Here is a 20,733-nt window from a genome sequence, read left to right as displayed (position 1 = left end):
ACGATTTGGAGTATATTCACACAGTTCTGCAACCATCACCACAATCAGTTTTAGGACATTATCATCACCCCAAAAGAAGCCACATACCCTTTAGCTATCTACCACATTTCCTCGCAACCACTTTCTGTCCCCATAGGTTTGCCCAATGTAGACATTTCATGTAAATGGAGTTGTACACTACATGGTCTTTTGTGACTGTCTTCTTTAGCCTGACGTTTTTGAGATTCATCCATGTTGCAGCATGTATGAGTACTCCATTCCTTTTAGATGAATAGTATATAAAATGTGGTACTTCACACAATGGAATATCATTTGGCAAGAGAGAGGTGATATATAAAATGTGGTACATCACACAATGGAATATCATTTGGCAAGAGAGAGGTGATCATTTTTTTTTTTTTAAGATCTTTCCTTTGCCTCTACAGTTCTGTACTTTAATATGGCATTTTCGTATGGACTTCTTGCTTACCTTTATTGGTATGTTTTGAGTTCCCTGTATATGTGCACTAATTTCTTTTATTTGTTCTGGAAAATTCTTATTATTTTTTCTATTGTTTTTTTCCATCTTCTCTATTTCATCCTTCAGGCACCTGAATTAGATGTATATTACTTTAGGCTTTCCCATTTTATCCTAAAAGACTTAGTCTTTCTTTCACCATTTCTCTTGCTATTTAAATAGGAGCAATTTTTTGAGCTCTATATTCCAGTCAACTTCTCTATTCAGCTGCATTATACACTTCAACAGATCCACTAAACTTTTAATTTCAATAATTATGTCTTTATTTTATTTTAAAATTCCATTTGATTACTTTTTAAATTCATCTATTCATTATAGCTTCATACTGCTTTGTCTTATTTTTTTTAAATATATTTTACATGTTTATTTCATATTTATATTTTATTTTAAAATCCTATTTGATTACTTTTTAAATTCATCTATTCATTATAGCTTCATACTGCTGACTTTGTCTTTTATTTTTTTAAATATATTTTACATGTTTATTTCATATTTTTGATCTGCTATTTCCAATGAACTCCATGTCTGTTCATGACTACTTTCTTTTGTCTTTAGTAAATTATTGTTGTTATTGTGAACTCATATTTATTTGAATTCAATCTGTGGTTATCTTGAAGGTCTAATTAATTAATCTATAATTTCAAGTTCAATTTTTTTACCTTGTGGTGGTCCAAGACTTAGTCTCCTGATCTAGGCATTTGTATTTGCTTTCCACCACTGCTTACTATTTTGGCTTTAGCTCACTCTTGTTTTTGTTACTGTTTTTGTTCTCAAAGAATCCCTTATTTTCTTGTAAGAAAGCAAGCTTTAAAAAAGTGTATATTTTTGGGCCGGCCCGGTGGCGCACTGCTACAGTGCGCCGCTTGGGAAGTGCGGCGGTGCTCCCGCCAAGGGTTCGGATCCCACGTGCAGACCGGCGGCTCGAGGAGCGGGGGCAACACCGAGGGTTGCGATCCCGTTGCCGGTCCCGGTCCAGTACGGGCGCGACACTGAGGGTTGCGATCCGTTGCCGGTCACGAAAAAAGACAAAAAGACAAAAAAAAAAAAAGTGTATATTTTTGACCTATATCCAGAAAATAATTTGCAGAAGAAGGTCCCCTCAGCATGTGTAGCTGACCATTCTTCTGGAAGCACAAGTTCTTTATAAACACTTTTGTTATACATACACATACACACATATATATACAAGGGATCTTCAAAAGTTGAAAATATTTGTATTATCTTTTAATTCCATTTTTCCACAAACATTTTGAAGTACCCTTGTGTGTGTACACACACACACACACACACACACACACACACGAGTATACATATCAAGTTTTAAGACCTGTATTCTCACATTCTTTATTTTTTTAAAAAAGATTAAAAGGTAAAAATCAGTAAAATTATTTTCATATTATATTCCTTTCGTATGCTCTGCTTCTATTGATGCTGTGTTCTATTCTGTTTATATGCCTCTTTTCTCACTTAGACTTTTAGCCCTCAGGTGTCAGGCACAATGCATAATTCAACTTTATAATCCTGAGCACATTGCCTGTCACATGAAAGGTATTTAAAAAATATCAAGTGGAAGAAATTGTAAACTAAAATATTAAAATGCAGCAACTTCCTGTATTAATTATGTAAAAATACAAGGATTACTGGCTATTGTGTCAAAATATTTTACAGAACATTTTTGTATTTTTGCTTTAGTTGCCTGTGCCTTTGTAGTCCACTCAAAAAAGCACTGCTCACTCTCACTTCATGAAGCATTTCCCCTGTTTTCTTCTAGTAGTTTCACAGTTTCAGATCTTAAATTTACATCTTTCATCCATTTTGAGTTGATTTTTGTTTATGCTTAGAAATAGAGGTCTAATTTCAGTCTTCTTCAGGTGGATATCCAGTTTTCCCAGCACCATTTGTCGAAGAGGCTGTCCTTTACCCATTGTAAATTTTTGGCACCTTTGTTGAAAAGCAGTTGGTTGTAAGTGTGTGGGTTTATTTCAGGGCTCTCTGTTCTATTCCATTGGTTAATTTGTCTGTTTTATGCCAGTACCATGATGTTTTGGTTACTATAGCTTTATATTATATTTTGAAGTCAAGTAGTGTGATGCCTCCAACTTTGTTCTTTTTGTTCAATATTGCTTTACTATATGGGGTCTTTTGTAGTTCCATACAAATTTTAAGATCTGTTTTTTTATTTCTGGGAAGAATGTCATCGGTATTGTGATAGGGATTGAGTTGAATGTGTAAAATGTGCTTAGGGTTATATGGACATTTAGATTATGTTAATTCTTCTGAACCATGAACATGGAATATCTTTCCATTTATTTGTGTCCTTTTCAATTTTTTTCACCAATGTTTTCTAGTTTTCATTGTAGAGGTCTTTCACCTGCTTCATTAAATTCACTTCTAGGTATTCCATATTTTTGATAGCTATTATGAATGGGATTACTTTCTTGATTCCTTCTTTGGCTACTTCATTGTTGGCATACAGGAAGGCTATTGATTTTTGTGTGTTGATTTTGTATCCTGCAACTTAACTGAATTCATTTATCAGTTCTAGTAATTTTTTGGTGGAGTCTTTAGGGTTTTCTATGTATATGATCATGTGATCTGCAAATAAGGATAGTCTGACTTCCTCCTTTCCAATTTGGATGCTCTTATTGCTTTCTCTGGCCTTACTGAGCTGGCTAGAACGTCCAGTACTATGGTGAGTAAGAGTGGGGAAAGCGGGCATCTTTGCCTGTTCCACATCTTAGGGGAAAAGCCTCCAATTTTTGTCCATTTGGTATGATATTAGCTGTGGGCTTGTTGTATATGGCCTTTATTATGTTGAGGTACATTCCTTCTATACCTTATTTCTTGAGTGTTTTTATCAGGAAGTTGTTGGATTTTATCAAATGCTTTTCTGTGTCTATTAAAATGATCTTTCTTTCTGTTGATATGATGTATCACATTTATGGATTTGCATAATTGAGCCATCCTTGCACCCCAGGATGAATCCCACTTGATAATGATATATCATCTTTTTAATGTGTTGCTTGATTCTGTTTGCTAGTATTTTGTTGAGGAGCTTCATCTCTGTGTTCATTAGGGATACCAGTCTGTAGTTTGCTTTTTTTATTGTGTCATTTTCCAGTTTTGGTATGAGAATGATGCTGGCCTCATAGAATGAGTTTGAAGGTATTCCTTCCTCTTCACTTTTTTGGAAGAGTTTGAGAAGAAATGGTGTTCGGTCTTGGAAGACTCCCTTACTGCCTCAATATCATTACTCAGTATTGGTCTGTTTAGGTTTTTTAGTTCTTCATGATTTAACTTTGGTAAGTTGTATGTGTCCAGAAATTTATCCCCTTCTTTTAGGTTTTCTAGTTTGCTTGCAAATAGTTGTTTGTAGTAGTCTCTTATGATCCTTTGTATTCTGTGGTATCAGTTGAAATGTCCCCTTTTTCATTTCGGATTTTATTTGTTGGAGTCTTCTCTTTTTTTTTTTTTTTCTGCATTAGTCTAGCTAACGGTTTGTTGAGCTTATCTTTTCAAAAAAACAATACTTGTTTCATTGATCTCTTATATTTTTTCAATCTCTAATTCATTTATTTCTGGTCTGATCTTTGTTATTTCTCTCCTTCTACTGATTTTGAGGTTAGTTTGTTCTTTTTCTAGCTCCTGGAGGTGTAATGTTACGTTGATTATTTGGAGTCTTTCTCCTTTTTTTATGTAGACATTTATTTCTATAAACTTCCCTCTTAGAATTGCTTTCACTGTATCACATAGGTTCTGGTTTGTTGTTTTCATTTTCATTTGTCTCCAGAAATTTTTAAATTTCCTTCTTAATTTCTTCTTTGACCCATTCATTATTTAGGAGCATATTATTTAATTTCCATGTAGTCATACAGTTTCTAATGTCTCTTTTATTGTTGATTTTTAGTTTTATCTCACTGTGGTTAGATGTGATAGTTGATATGATTTCAATTTTTGTTACATTTGCTGACTTGTTTTATGTCCTAACATATGATCTATTCGCTGAGCATGTTCCATGTGCTGCTGAGAAGAATGTGTATTCTGCAGCTGTTGGATTAAGTGTTGTATATTATGTTCATTAGGTCAAGTCAGCCCACAGTAGAGATTAATTCTGATATTTCATAATTAATTTTCTGTCTAGATGATCTGTTCTTTGCTGAAAGTGGGGGATTAAAGTCCTCAACTATTATTGTGCTGGAGTCAATCTCTCCTGTTAGGTCCAATAGTAATTGTTTTATATAGTTGGGTGCTCTGGAGTTGGGTGCATATATATTTAGAATTGTTATATCCTCTTGTTGAATTGATCCCTTTATCATTATATAGTGACCTTCCTTGTCTTTATTTACTTTTCTTGGGTGGAGGTCTATTTCATTTGATATAAGTATAGCAACTCCTGCTCTCTATTTTTTTTTTTTTTCCATTTGCCCGAAATATCTTTTTTCATCCTTTCACTTTCAGCCAGTGTGTGTCTTTATTGGTTAAGTCAATTTCTTGTAGACAGAATATTTTTGGTTCTTGTTTTATAATCCATGCAACCACTATGTGTCTTTTAATTGGGCCATTTAATCCATTTACATTTAGGATTATTACTGATATATAGGGACATGTTACTGCCATTTTGCTATTTATTTTCTGGCTGTTTTGTGAACCCTTTTTTCCCTTTTTTCTGGTCTTACTGTTTTCCTTTGTGGTTGAGTGGTTTTCCCTAGCTTTATGTTTTGCTTTCTTGCTATTTATTTTTAGCATGTCTCTCATAAGTTATTGTGTTATGGCTACCATGAGGTTTACAAAAGACATGTTATAGTTATAACAAATTATTTTAGACTAATGACAGCTTAACTTTGATATCTAAGGGGAAAGTGGTCTCTACACTTTGGTATCATTTCCACCCTCCACCTTCACTTTTTGGCAATTTGTTGTTTCAAGATACATCTTTTAATATTGCTTTTCTCTCATTTGGTTGTTATATATGTTAGTGTCTTGTTAGGTTTGTTCTTTAGTCTTCATACTGAAGATTTAAGTGCTTTGTTCACTACCCTTTCAACCTTAGGGTATTCTAAGGTTGTCTGTGAGTTTACTTTACTAATGAGTTATGTACCTTGAAAGATTTTCTGGCTGTTCCTTAGCATCATCTTCTTTCAGAATGAAGAACTCCTTGTTCTTTTAGCACTAGATACCTGTTTTCTTTCCTCTGTAACAATACTATTAAAAAAAACCCTCCATATCAATATAGAAGTTCACCAGTACAGAAATTTGGCAACCAGTCATAAAGAGGCAGGGCATGCATGTGGGTGCATAGCCAAGTGTGTGCATTTGTGTGCATGTGTGTGTAAAAGAGAGAGATGGAGACAGAGAGACAGAAGCAGAGAGAAACAAGGAAGAAGGAAAAAGAAAGGGTAGAGATGAGAGTAAGAAGGCAGGAAAAAAAGAAGAGAGGTAGAGTAGGCTGCCAGATTAAAAATAGCTCAAAAGCACTAGGAAACATAAAAATTAATGGAATTGTGGGACCGTAAGGAAAGAGAAGCATTTATAACTTTTGTGGTTGACATCAGATTACTATTTTTCTCTAATTTTTTCTAATTGATTATTTCAATCTAGTTTCTAGCAATTTTATACTTCCCTAAATAGCAAAAGATGGAAGCTTATATTCTGTATGCCATTTTAGCTGATACATTATGTTGTGCTGTTTACTAAATTTGGTCTTCCCCCAGGGTACCTATTATGGGGAAATAACAACCAGGAACATACTAAATTTACTCTTAGAATAGTTAGATATAGTATTTGTAATTTCCCATCAGTAAGCATACTGATCCATAAGCCCAAAATTCTTTACAAAAACAGACATAAACCACTTAAACCCAGAATCTTTGCATTAATTTGTAGAATGTTTTGTTTGCATACAAGGCAAACATGCGTGGCAGTATGTTATGGGGGCAGTATGTCCTATAAAGCTCTTAAGCCAACACCTCTGGGTCTGAATTACAGCTCTCTCCATGTAGTTGTGAGCAGCTATATGTACCATTATGGATAAGGGCCTTATATGCACAAACATTCAAATTCGATATGTGAGTGTATGTACATTTGTATGTATGTATGTATGTATGCATATATATGGGGGAAATTGGGGCAATTGAATAAAGATAAAAAATCTAAAATTACCTCAATGTTAAAATATAAAATGTAATATATAAAGCTGATGATCAATTTATTGTAATAGTTCTGCAAATTTTCCACAAGATGTTATCGACCAGATTTCAAAGTTGCAATTATCTGTCCCAAATTCCAGCATGGCAAATCAAAATATCCCTAGTACTTCAAAACTAATTTAGAAACAGAAAATATACCAAATTTCTATTTAATACATCTTCTAATTTGGGGGGCCTAAAAACTAATATTTAATAAGTGCAGTTCTAAGTACATTAAGTGGACTGCTTCAGTGCTCACAACAAGCCTATCAAAGGAGGTATTATTATAACCATCCCTATCTTACAGATGAAGAAACAAGGCACAAGGAGATTAGAAAGCTATTAATTGGGAGAAGTGGGATTTGATCCCCAGAAGACTTATTCCTGAGCCTGGTATATTCACAATTCTAATAGTTCGCCTGATACGCATTATTTATTATTATTTTTTGTACCTGTAAGAATTTCGAACACTGAATCAGAAAATGCAGTGCTGAGTGTATTTTTAATTATGTGACATAGAGATTGAATTTAAACTATATCTTAACAGTTATAGTAGTCCCCCCTTATCCCAGAAGATAGGTTCTAAGACCCCCAGTGGATGCCTGAAACTGCAGATAGTACCAAAGTCTATATATGCCATGTTTTTTCCTATACATACATACCTGTGATAAAGTTTAATGGATAAATTAGGCACAGTAAGAGATCAATAATAACTAATAATAAAATAGAACAATTATAACAATATGCTATAATAAAAGTTATGTGAATGTGGTCTCTCTCTCTCTCTCCCAAAATATCTTATTGCTCTGTATTCACCCTTCTCCTTGTGATCAGTCAATATGATAACTGAGATGGCTGCTAAGTGACTAACAGGCAGGTAATGTCTGCTTCGTGGATACACTGGACAAAGGGATGATTCACGTCCTGGGCAGAGGAAATGAGATAAAATGAAATTTTATTATGCTGGTCAGAATGACACACAATTTAAAACTGAATAGTTTATTTCTTGAATTCTCCATTCAGCATTTTCAGACCTTGGTTGAATTTGACCGCAGGTAACTGAAACCACAGAAAGCAAAAAACGCAGATAACAAGGGACTATTCTACTTATTTCCAAAACCAAACTTGATATATAATTTTATTTGTCAACAAACTATTTTCTTACTCAATTAATTTAACTTAATTAGAATAAAACCTATCACTGTACTTCCAAAATGTCAAAATCAGTTTTTTATATTAAGAATATAATGATTATATTTCAATAAGTTATTATAAAATATTAATATATGCTGATACGATATATTGTATATTTACAAATAAAGTTTATTCTGTAATACATGAAAAAAATAAATTAACTTCTGAAAGCTTCCCCAAAGTGTGTATTACTGCAGAAGGAATTTGTAGGACAAAAGAATCATTAATGTCTGTTTACTAAAATTTTATGTTTCCATCCAAGGGTCAATTCAGCTGCCTCATAAGACTTATGAATGAATTCAATATATGTCCAGATTTTAAAAATGTGAAACATTAATATTTATTTTACTCTCAGTATATATATAATTTTATAGTTATTAGTGTCTTTTTAAAAAAATTATATATATATATCCTTTCTATATTTTTACCCTTGTAGAGAAATAGACCATTGATAGCATAATCTAAATTGATGAACTGATGAACAGGGAAAATTCAATTAATAAAACATTTAGTCTTTATTCTATTTATAGTCAATGCATACTTGAATTTTTAAAGTCCTTTTAAAAAATTTTTGTGCAAATGCTGCATACACATCTTATAGTCTGGTGATGTATAAAGCTGTTTTCTTTTTCAGTCTAGGGTATTTTATTATAGGCAAGTTATTTCAAATATAGTGGTAAGGGCTTATTTTAGGATGGTATTTGTGCCAGTTTATTTACCCTTTTCTTTGCATGTTTTCACAAATTACCAAGGCTTAAAAACAATTAATATAATTGGATGCTAAATAAGGGTATACAGTGGCTATGAGGAATTGGCCTTAAAATAATATTTTTGAAATGCTGAATTTGGTTGTTTATTGGGAAGTTTCCCATCTCAATGTTCATTTGCATGCAAACCAAAACCCAAACTGTGAGGATTGTTAAAACCTAAGTTTCTAGGTTTTCAGGACATGGTCATTTTAGAGTTTTGCTTTGTATCCTGGCCCTAAACCAAAGACCTAAATGTGCTAAGAAACAAGATTATTTCCGGTTATTCACAGAAAGAGTACCACAGTGAATATAGGATAATGTTTGGCCTCGGTGACAGGAGACAGTTGATTTTCCATTGTATGATTTAGAAACCGAAACTGAAGCCTACTTGATGCCTATTATAGCTCACTCTTGGAGCAAAATTGTTCCTGAGAAATAAGAAATTGTGTCTATAAAGTTTATCACTAGTACCAATAACATGAGGATCAAGAAATTCAACCAAACTTTATTACATATACTGCAGCTTAAAAGTATTTTTATTTTAACCTAAATTGAAGAACAGCTCCTGAGAGTTCTCAATCAAGAAATATGTTACAGCATAAAAATGCTCCAAACAATTTTGTTATCTATCTAATGAATCACTCCAAATGTAAATTCCATACTAGTTAGTTATCTTTCCTGGCAGGCAGGATTATAACTTGTCCTTGTTCAGCCTTCTCCTGCCTGTGAGGTAGGGAGAGTTTGATTTTAGTCCGATTGTTCCTTTGGTGGTAGGTAGGGCACTCACTGCACAGTGGCAAAGGAAACCAGAACTGGCCCGCCGTGAAGCTGTGTTTCACAGTGCTCTAAACCATAGGCTAAGAGAGGACAACCTGTTCTTGGCTGGTAGACACTTGTTCACATGTCCCGTTTACAGGTTCTACAGATCCTGTGGCTGGTGAGGTTTCCACATTATCATGAGCTCTCTGGTAAAAAGCTGAAGTGAACTCTGCTCCATTGTCACTTTGGAGGATACATGGGGCACCTAGGAAGCAGAAAAAATATTATCTGGTATGTAACCTTAGCTGCAGTTAGAAGGTAGTGGTCTCAGTGCACATTGATCTAGGGGGCATACAGATTTGTAACATTCAGTGCAAACTCTGAATTTGACCTACCTTTAAGGTAAGCTATCTACCTGGTCTGATGTTAAGCAAGTATCCTTGCAATTGCTTCGTTATCCTTATGATTCTAACGACTCATAATTTGGTATTCAAGAAATAGAAAAACAGATGAAAATTGGTTTCAGTTTCTCTGAATATCTCCAGCCTTGTTTATTTTTCATAGAAATGATGCTTTTATCAAATATTTGCTTTAATCATGCTTACAATGAATTCTATACTTAATTTATTTGCTCATTTCAAAAATCTAAGGGGAAAATTATAAAGTCATGTGTGGTACTTTCTTTCATGCACTGTGTATACACAAATACTACACATATACTCAGCTATCAATCCATGTCATTCTATACATTAGTCCAGAAATTGTGAGCAAAAATTTGGTTGAAATCATTAACTCTTCTCCTTTTAAAATTAACTATGAAAGATCTAATTGGAAAATCTCATTAGCCAAATCTTCTTAAAGGATTATTGCCAGTAATTATCCTTTATTATTTCTTTACTATTCCAAAATCACCTTTTATTTTTCCCAAATTACTTATTTCATAGAAATTATGTGCTATATTAGACATGAGAAAATGTGTTTTCATTGTGAAAAAGTACAAGGGTAATTCAAAAAGTTCATGGAAAAGTAGAATTGAAAGGTAATACGAATCTTTCCAGGAACTTTTCAAGTACTTTCATATATGTATATATATATAATGATATATATATCGTCATTTTTGTAATACAGACAGCTTTCAAGAAAATTTTCTGTATGTACTCTAGATGCTATTAGATATCTACTAAAAGAAACTACTCTAGAAAATAAATGTAAAAGTGAAAATATTTTACTCCAAGTGTCTAATAGCAATTCAATATTTTATTCTGACAAATCAGGGAAGTAAAATTTGAATGAAACAGCAAAATATAAACATAATAAGCTTTGGTCTTTTCTTTGAAGGCTTATAGTCTACTGAAGATATGGGCAAAACTTCATAACTTCACATGACTCTTTCAGGTAGTAATGAGCGAGGATTTAGGGTATGGAAATCTCCCAAGGATGTCAGTGGTTCTTATCATAGTTCAGCAAAGCCCGAAGAATAGCACGTAAGACACATAAGATCCTAAACTTTCTTTTAAAGACTTTACTTTTTAAAGCAGTTTTAGGTTCACAGCAAAATTGAGAGGAAGATACAAAGACTTCCATGTACTCCCTGCCCTCACACAAGCATAGACTCCCCCCGAGTGGTACATCTGTCACAGGTGATGAGACACTATGGTGATGCCATGAATTCTAAACTTTCTAAAGCAAAGCTTCTTTCTTTCTTTCTTTCTTTCTTTCTTTCTTTCTTTCTTTCTTTCTTTCTTTCTTGCTTTTATCATAGGATTACAGAGTGAATATCTTTCTTCGTCAGAAATGGAATGATCCTCGCCTTGCATATAGTGAATATCCTGATGACTCTTTAGACCTCGACCCTTCCATGCTGGACTCCATTTGGAAACCTGACTTGTTCTTTGCCAATGAGAAGGGTGCTAACTTTCATGAAGTCACTACAGACAACAAATTGCTAAGAATTTTCAAAAATGGAAATGTTCTGTATTCAATAAGGTAAGTCGTAGACTTAAATTCCTGATTTTGGTAAAATAGAGTACTGTAGGGTTGTTTTGTTGTTGTTGTTTTTGTTTTTGTGTGAGAGTTTTGAAATTTGGAGCAAATGCTATCACGGTTCCCCTTGAGTTCCAAATGTCTCATCAACAGTAACAGACCCAAGTCCCAGATCAAGAAACTGTATGAGTAATTCTTGGAAATCCACTTTCTTAACAAGTGGCTCAGGTGATTATTAACATCAGCCAGGTTGGTAGGAGTTTAAATGGCAAATCAAATCGTACATTATGATTATGTTATTATGTACACATATTTCCTTTGAATATTTACAGGTGAAAACATGTTCAGATTTGCTTGTCTGAGATCCATTTTACATAAATTATTTTTCAAGTATATGTATTTTTCAAATATTTTTTAGATATCCTGAGCTTCTCTAAGTCATCCTTTTGCATTTTTATCCTAGTTATGCAATTTTCATCCTTTCTGTCATGCTGGAAAGTAGTGATTTGTTGATAAACTTTCATGAAGGCAAGGGAAAAAAAATCACTGTATTATATAAAAATGGATGACAATCAAAACCTTTATCACGATCCCTGGAAAAATTCTTATTTACATTTTAGCTATTTCTCAGAAGACCATGAAGCATTTAGTGACTAATACCAAAACATGAAAATAATTAACACCAAAATATGAACACTAATCATAAAGTTTTCTGACATTTGGAGTCTAGAACTCATTTAACTTTGGCAATTCATTAAATATCAAACAAGTACACATCCAGTAAACAGCTACTTACAGTGATTTTGTTATATCTGAAAAATTTTCTAAAATAAAGTGATTATCTTAAAAATCTTCCATTGTTATTTTCTTAATTTAGCTCAGTTGTGAAAAATAGGAAGTCAAGACCAGAATACATGTCATCTTTCTTGGGAGATGGAGAATATGCTCTACTTATAGCAACAGGCAACTGTTTAAATATTTGTACAACCAGTAACTTGTTTTAAAAGGTATCAAGGTGAGCTTAATATTGACACTTTTAGCTTAAAAACTTGTATTTTATCTCTCTCTTATTTTCCCTTTTGTTGACATTTCTTCTCATTGGGAATGGGATATTTGATTTTGAATTCATCTGCCCAATATCAGGGATGTTCTATTTTTGCCAAGTAATAGTATAGGATAAAGTAGTAAGAATGAAAACTTAATCTTAGTGGCTTCATGATTTTGAATACTTTTGTCTGCAAAGTGGTTCTGTTAATAATGGTTTATCCTGTGTCTGCTTTTCATCTCTTCCACCCAATATACTGTGTCTGCTTTTCACATTTTTCTATTTCATGTGAACAAATTTCCTTTCAATACATTATTGCTTCCTATGAGTGACAGGGTGACATCACTCTATAGTGAACTGACACTTTCATCAGATTTCTGAAAACTAACTAATACGTGTTAATATAATCATGAGTGCTGCTACATATGACATAAAGGAAGATTTCAGGTCCCATCACTAATTAAGCCCTATACTCCCATATGGATGAATAACGTAATGGTGAATCCCAGGTATAAGCAAGAGATTTTAAACTTTTCTGGAAAATCACCAAAAAACACAAGTATCAAAAGATAGAATTTCAATTCTGGGAAAATGGAGAAAATAGTTTTTCCCTATTCTGCCTGCTAAGTACAACTAAGAACACTGGACATAATACATGTAACAACTTAAGGAGACTCCCAATGGTGGATATAAGAAGGAAGACTGGCTAAGGACATTGGAACCTGAGGAACAACATACAGGTGAATTCCCAGGACTTTTTCTTTTCTTTCTTTCTTTCTTTCTTTCTTTCTTTCTTTCTTTCTTTCTTTCTTTCTTTCTTTCTTTCTTTCTTTCTTTCTTTCTTTCTTTCTTTCTTTCTTTCTTTCTTTCTTTCTTTCTTTCTTTCTTTCTTTCTTTCTTTCTTTCTTTCTTTCTTTCTTTCTTTCTTTCTTTCTTTCTTTCTTTCTTTCTTTCTTTCTTTCTTTCTTTCTTTCTTTCTTTCTTTCTTTCTTTCTTTCTTTCTTTCTTTCTTTCTTTCTTTCTTTCTTTCTTTCTTTCTTTCCTTCCTTCCTTCCTTCCTTCCTTCCTTCCTTTCTTTCTTTCTTTCTTTCTTTCTTTCTTTCTATTTTTTTTTTCCTTGCCTCCTATATCCCAGACTTGGAGATGAAGAAGCTGGCAACCTGGAAACATCAAAGCCACAGACCAAAAAAAAAAGACCCAACAAAAGCCTAATTTCTCTAGCCAATCTAACATGCTCTAGATGTTAGGAATCATAGCAAGACAAAACCTTTAGACAACTGCTCTACTCCAGCCAAATATTCCAGAAGAAATGTGACCCCACCTCACGCACACACTAAAGCCATTGAACCCCAAGTGTGGAGCCTAGACTTCCAGTCTTGCTATGTTGTAATCAGGTACCCTAACACCTATGTCAAGGTGGTATCAGGGAATGCCAAATAGCGAGCTAGACTTTCATCCCCCACCAGCCTGTATTAAGCCTCACACCTTGCATTGTCAATGGAGCCCACATGGAGAGCCAGGAATTCCACACTCACCCTGAAGAAACAAGGCCCTCCCTCCCTCCCTGATGTGATAGTTTCAGAGGAGTCCGAGTGGAGAGTCAGGACTTTCAACACCACCCAGCAGCAATGAGGCCACTGCCACCACGATATCAGTGGAGATGATGTGGGAGCAGGAATGTCCAGCAATAACTAAGAGCCTCTCCTCTCACATGTCAATATAGAGGCTCATTAGGAAACCTGGACTTCTTCCTCCACCTGGAAGTAACAAGACAGCACTTCCCCCTTGCCCTGACAGAGCAGTGTCACAGAAAGCCAATTAAAACAGAAAGTTTAATTAAGATCCAGAGTCTAATAAAATAATATTAAATATGCCCAAGCTTCAATAAAAAAATCATTCATCATACAAAGAACGAGAAAGATCTCCAAATGCATGAAAAAAATACAATCAACTAATGCCAACATCAAATGAGAGAGATATTAGATATCTGACAAATACTTTAAAGTAGCCATGATAAAAATGAGCAATTATAAATATCCCTGAAACAAATGAAAAAATAGAAAGCCTCAGCAGAGAAATAGAAGCTATAAAGCGAAATCAAATGAAAATTTTACAACTTAAAAATACAATAACCAAAGTAAAGACTTAGTGGATGGGCTCAACAGAAAAATGAAGAAGACAGAGGAAAGAATCAGTGAGCTATAAGATAGAATAATAAAAATTATTCAATCTGAACAATAGAGAAATAATAGATGGGGAGAGGGAGAAGAGCCTCAGGGACCTGTGGGAGTACAACAAAATGTGTAACAGTCATGTCTTCAGAGCTCAGATAAAGAGGGGAAAGTGTATGGAGCTGAAAAATAAAATGTCTAAATTTTTTACAAATTTTGCAAACAACGTAAACTAACAGATTCAAGACACTGAGTCTGAAAATAGGATAAATCCAAAGATAAGCATACCAAGAAACACAGTACACAACTTCTGAAAACTAAAGAAGAATCCCCAAAGCATACAGAGAACAATGACACCTTAACTATAAAGAAAAGAATAGAATGATACCAGCTTTTTCATCAGCAATCATGGAGGCAAGAAAGAAATGACAGATACTTTTCAGGTGTTGAAAGAAAGGAACTGTCATCCTACCCAGTGAAAATCTTGTACCCAGTGAAAATATCCTTCAGGAATGAAGGGGATATCAAAATATTCTTGGACAAAGGAAAACTAAGAGATTTTATTATGAGTGAATCTACCCTGAAAGCATGACTAAAGAAGTTTCTAAACAGAAAAAAAAAATGATAAAAGAAAAAGCATAAGAATGTCAAAAAGAAAGAAAGGGCACAGTAGGCAATAATATAGATAAATATAATAGACTCCTCACTTTGAGTTTTCTAAATTACATTTGATAGTTAAAGCAAAAGTTATAAATCTGATGTTGGGGGAAATGAAAGTAACAAATGAGGAAACATATTTTTATAAACCGTTGACAGAAATTAACAAGACTGATAATATTTAGTGTTGTCTGATACCATTTTTGTGGGCACATGACGATATTAACTGGTAAGATGATTTATTAAGATATATAAAAATATAAAACTCATTTATCCTTCAATCCAGCAACACTCTTTCTAGGAATCTAAATTACATATGTGTTTATGTGTACGTAAGATACATTTACAAAGATGCCCAGCGCGACACTGAAATAGCAGCAAAAGCATCTGGCCAGTTAGTTCAGTTAGTTAGAGTGTGATGTTATAATGCCAAGGTCAGAGGTTCAGATCCCCATAGCAGCCAGCCACCAAAAAAAACCAAAACAAAACAAAACAAAAACCAGCCTGTATATATTCATTATTAAGAACATGGCTGTACACAATGATCACATATCATGAAATACCCTGCATAAGATAAGATCTAAATGTATTCCGAAGAAAAATCCTACCAGATATATTTAAGGGAAATGTTTTATGTTTATTTTTAATTAAACCATTTATATATATAAGAAAACTATATATGTAAAAATATTCATATATGTAAATCTGTACAAGAAGTTCAGAAAGATGACCAACAATTGATTGAGAATAATCAACTTATGGAAATGACTAGCAAAATTTGGGCAGAAATAAAAGGGAACTTTAATACATGTAAGTTTATATTTTTGAATTTTCCAGAGTGAGTCATGTATTACTTATGAATAAAATACATATATTTTAAGTGACAAAGGCTCTTAGCCTGAGATCATGATGCCTGACTCCTCTGTGCTGTGGATTCATAATGGTTTTCAAGGGATCTGTGATAAGGTATAAATAAAACAAGTTTAAATCTTTCCCTGGTAATGTGAAAATTACCTTTGTGAAAGGTATTATATTATTTTACATTGTGTTTTAAAGTACTGTTTCACTTTAGACAGGTTTTGAAAAGCATCAGTTACAAAAATATATCACTGGGTAACACAAAATAATTATATTTCCAAGTTAGAATGTCTAGACTACTTCCACTGATAGAACCAAAATACGATGTGTATGTGTGTGTACTTGTGTGTGTGCAGTGTTTCCTATATGATTATAGATATTTATTTGTCTATATTAATTCTTTTTGGAGTTAGAAAATGTCAATATAAAGAACATACTATTAAGCTTTTAGTTTTTCCCTCTTCACTGAATGCAATGGAATATAAAAGCTAGAATAGGTTTTATGTGGGGAGTTTTTTGCTTACAATTTGATGTCATCAAAGCTGAAAGGACTTAATTCCGTCCATCCTGAAAATTGGTCACATAGGACAGATCTTATTATTAAGACAATTGTGTAATTTCAAGACTACAACTGTGCTAAAACACTTAGTGCTCCAATTCAAATGCATTTTATTAAAGAAATACTAAAGTTTATTTATAATGTTGAAAAGTTAAATAATTTAAGTAGAATTGGTGAGGCCTTGGAAATACTCAAGTGTTTTCTGTCTTGAAGTAGAGGAATAAAACTAAAATTGCCTGTTTTATAAATGGTGTCCTTCATTATGAATTGCTCACATTTCTTCTAATATTTGAGGAAAGCTGTGGAATAATTCAGAAATGTATCTTTTGTCTTTTCATGTGAATTTAGATGAAACAGATGGTCTTTTAACTCCTAGGTTTTGTTTCTTGTAATCCTGGCTCACATGATCAAAGAACAAATTCATTTTTTGTAAGTCGTTTTTGGAAAATTCACAGGACTTTGAAATTTTCAAATGATTTAAATCTTTAGTTTTTTCTGTTAACAAAAATTGTGCTAGAAGAAAAAATCTTGCTCAATGTGCAAATGAAGCATCTGTAATGTCTCATGACAGATCTGGCTTTCCTGCTTGTTTAAAGAAAGAAGCAGAATGTCCTGGCAAAGGTAACTGATGCATTTATTTGTATTTCCTCCTTAAACACCACTAAAACAAAAAAATAAACTGAATAAGGAACAAAAATGGTATTAACACACAGGAGGATGAAAGTAATGGAAAAAGAAGACAGCAACAGACAAGTGATGACAACAGTTTATGAAGCTTCAAGAGGAAGCACTTGTTAAAACTGACTTACCAGACAGATAGTGGAAATCTAAACCAAAGCAGGGGAAGCCAAAAGGAAGAAAATAACTAATATCTTCAAACATTTAGAAATATGAGGCAGCTAGGGCTTGAGAAAGTGGGGGCTAGAAAAGAGCTAAAAGAAAAAGAATTGATTTCAGCTTTATAGGAACAACACGGGGCCCTCTATTCCTGATTTCCTCACTCGTGCTCTTCAGACTAGAGACTGCCTTTCTGCCTTTTGATCTGGGCAGAAAGCAGGAGCACAGAAAACATCGAAGTGATTCTTCGAAGAGCTTCAGGAGTAGAGACTCCAGGCACAACTGTGCCTGTCATGAGGTGTCATACCGAGAAGAAGAGGATGGCATGAGGTCTGTACACTGAATGGGGCTACCCCTTGCCGACCCTAAAATGCTGAAAGCTGCACCTAAACTTCTTCCACTGAGCAGCAGACAGAAGAATATACCTCTGGGGAAATTAACTTGCCCAAGAGAAAAGACCTACAGATACTGACATTCAGGGAACCTCTGGACAGCTATATTATCATCCTGCAGTTAAGACCATTATTCAGTGAGCCATCTGCTACTAATTGAGCTCCAAGTTGATTTTAGTGCCTTATTCTTAAACATAGACAGACATTTGAGGACATTCTGTCATTTTCTTTCAAAAAGCAGAGGCCAGAAGAAAGACACAGAGGAAAAAAGGGAAAAGAAGATAAAAGGAAGAAAATTAAGGAAGCAAAAAAGAAATGATTCCAGAGAAAATGCAGGAAGCAGAAGAGACCATAAAAGAAATATCTCTGGACGGAAGAGACGATTGCATGCATGGAATGAGATACTTCTAGGAAAGAGAAAATGGGGACATTTAGTGCATAGTAAGAGGAAATAGTAAACCAAAGTGGAAAAAAAATCATCAGAATGTTTGGAAAATAAAGTGAAGAAGTCTCGCAGAAAGTGGAATCAGGACACAAAGAAACAGAAAATAGGAGAGAAAGGACATAAAAAAATCAGAACATCAATAGAGAAGTCCAATATCTAATTGAAAATTAAGAACAGGAAAAAAAATAGAGAAGAGAGATTTTCATTAAAAAATGGAATTGACAAATTGCCTGCTGTGTTTAACCACTGAGAAGGATTTTGTAGCTCTGATGGAGAATTGAATTTGAAGCAGTAGTAAGAATATAGAAACTGAAGTGTTAAAATGAGACACTTATTAACACTGGGGATATCAAAATGTCATACAAAAGCTGTAAATATAGCAAATTACAAAGCTTAACCATTAACAATAATTACATATCCATAACATGCAAATACTGAGTATTAGTTAAACCATAAATGTTTATAGAACTAAATTTTGACGATTGGTGGTGAGTTATGTGTGCATGGAGTATAGTATAAGGGAAATAAATTCTTATTTTCCCCTGTAGAACATCAATAGACATTTCACCCTGCTTGTAAAGTTAACCTATCACCATTTCATGGGTGCTGATGGAAGACACAAGACTCCTGAGTGAGAGACAAAAGAATTTGTTACTCACTGTAAGCAGCATGAACACTGGCATATTCACCTGACTTCTCCCTGTCCTCAAGTCTCACTGGAGCAATGTAATGGGCCCAGATGGTTATAACACGCACCAGTGGTCTACGTCACAACCGTGCAACACTGAGTTTGGGAACTCACTACTTTTACAGCAAGCTTTAAGCAAGCCTTGTCTGCCCAAGCCGATGGTGTTATTTCATCTCTCAAAATAAGCAGCTGCATAGACTACCCTAAGAAATGGCTCATGTAAAAGAATGGTCAGGGCCTCGCAGTCTTGGTATACCCAGCAAGAGGTATAGAAGAACCCGAGGGCCAAGGGGGACTATACTTCCCAACACAGATCCAGGCTCTGCTATTTACTAACTGTGATTTGGGGCAAAGTCTCTTTACTTCTGAGAGGCTCGTTTTTCTTACACATATGACAGTGATAAATAGAATCTGAAATAATGTTTTTAAAACACCAAGCATAGTGTCAGGTGTACAGTAGGCACTAAAGTTGTTATTTTTATCTTTCCAAAAAAGAAAAGAAAAAAGCATGTTTTTTTTTTCTCCAGAATCCATAAATCAGCACCATATGGACTCTTGCAAGTTATTAATCTACCTAAGCCTTAGTTTTATCACTTGTAAAACAGGATGGTAATACCCTTATCACAAAATAATGGAAGCACATCATAGGCAGTTAACATATTATATGCTGCTTGTTTTACTAAGCAAGCAATATATAATCCTAATACTAATACACTACTAATACATCCAACTTTACTACTTATATTACAGAAGCATTATTGCATTAAAAATCAAATAATAGGAAGAAATTTTATGTCAGAGATGCTATGTATGTCAATTTGTCAAAGGTCATAAGATAACTTCAACTTTTATTTAAGCTAAATATAATCACTTTCTTTGAAATTTGATTGCAAAAAAAATTAAAGTTTACTTGTATAGTATGTACTTATTTTTTGAAGATTGACAGACATTAATTTTTAAATAGAAAAGCAAACTCATTTCACTAATTTTTTTTTAAAAAAAATGCTGTTTATGCAAGGGAAATCAGTTTACAATGCTTTGATTGAAATGATGTTTCTGCTGTTGACAGGACTGGTGCCATTTTAAGAAAACCCCTCCATTTTGTAAAAACTCAGACAGAAAATCCGGGCAGGGAAAATGTGGGAGGGGCTGGGAGGAGCCATGCTAACTGCAAAATTAGCTTATGTACTACTGTTGGCTTGCTTTCATTGGCTAATAGCTCCTAGCACGGTGATCAGGCAACTGAGTTGCTGCACTTGCAGCTTTAAAAATCGAAAGTAAAAACAGCTTGGGGCCACACTCTGAATTGGCTGGTGTGGTCCCAGCTGCTGGCAATAAAGTTTTATTTTTTTCCATGTCAGTCTCCAAGGATGATTTCTCCCAGTGCCTATAGCATGGGGTAAGGAGAATTTGACATGTGTGTGATCATGTATGTTTTTCCAAAGAGGTCCATAGCTCACTTATATCAACTTCCTACAAAGACCATCAACAATACTAAGATTGCTTTGGTGATGGAGTTGGTAAGATTTATGATCATCTCTAAATTCAGAGAGCAAGAAAACTCCAAAAGTAGTTCATAGAAGCTAATTCTAATTTCCCTTCTAATCTAATTACTCCTCAGAGTCATTTACTTTTTATAAAATCATTCATAATAAAATACCAAATCACTCAAATATATAAAATCAATGGGGAAA

General features: G+C 33.9%; 1 protein-coding gene across 2 annotated transcripts in view; it reads left to right on the top strand.

The window, feature by feature from the left end:
* The window catches only part of GLRA3 (glycine receptor, alpha 3), a 165,523-nt gene that overhangs the window by 83,507 nt on the left and 61,283 nt on the right, over positions 1-20,733 (top strand). For both annotated transcript variants that reach the window (XM_008566334.1, XM_008566335.1), the window contains exon 4: positions 11,167-11,390. In XM_008566334.1, coding sequence (XP_008564556.1) covers positions 11,167-11,390 — 224 coding nt within the window. The remainder of the gene's footprint in view (positions 1-11,166; positions 11,391-20,733) is intronic.

The sequence above is a fragment of the Galeopterus variegatus genome, unplaced genomic scaffold (assembly GCF_000696425.1).
Source record: "Galeopterus variegatus unplaced genomic scaffold, G_variegatus-3.0.2 Scaffold235, whole genome shotgun sequence".
Lineage (NCBI taxonomy): Eukaryota > Metazoa > Chordata > Mammalia > Dermoptera > Cynocephalidae > Galeopterus > Galeopterus variegatus.
The sequence above is the reverse complement of the archived record's forward strand: the minus strand, read 5'-3'. Positions and strand labels throughout refer to the sequence as shown.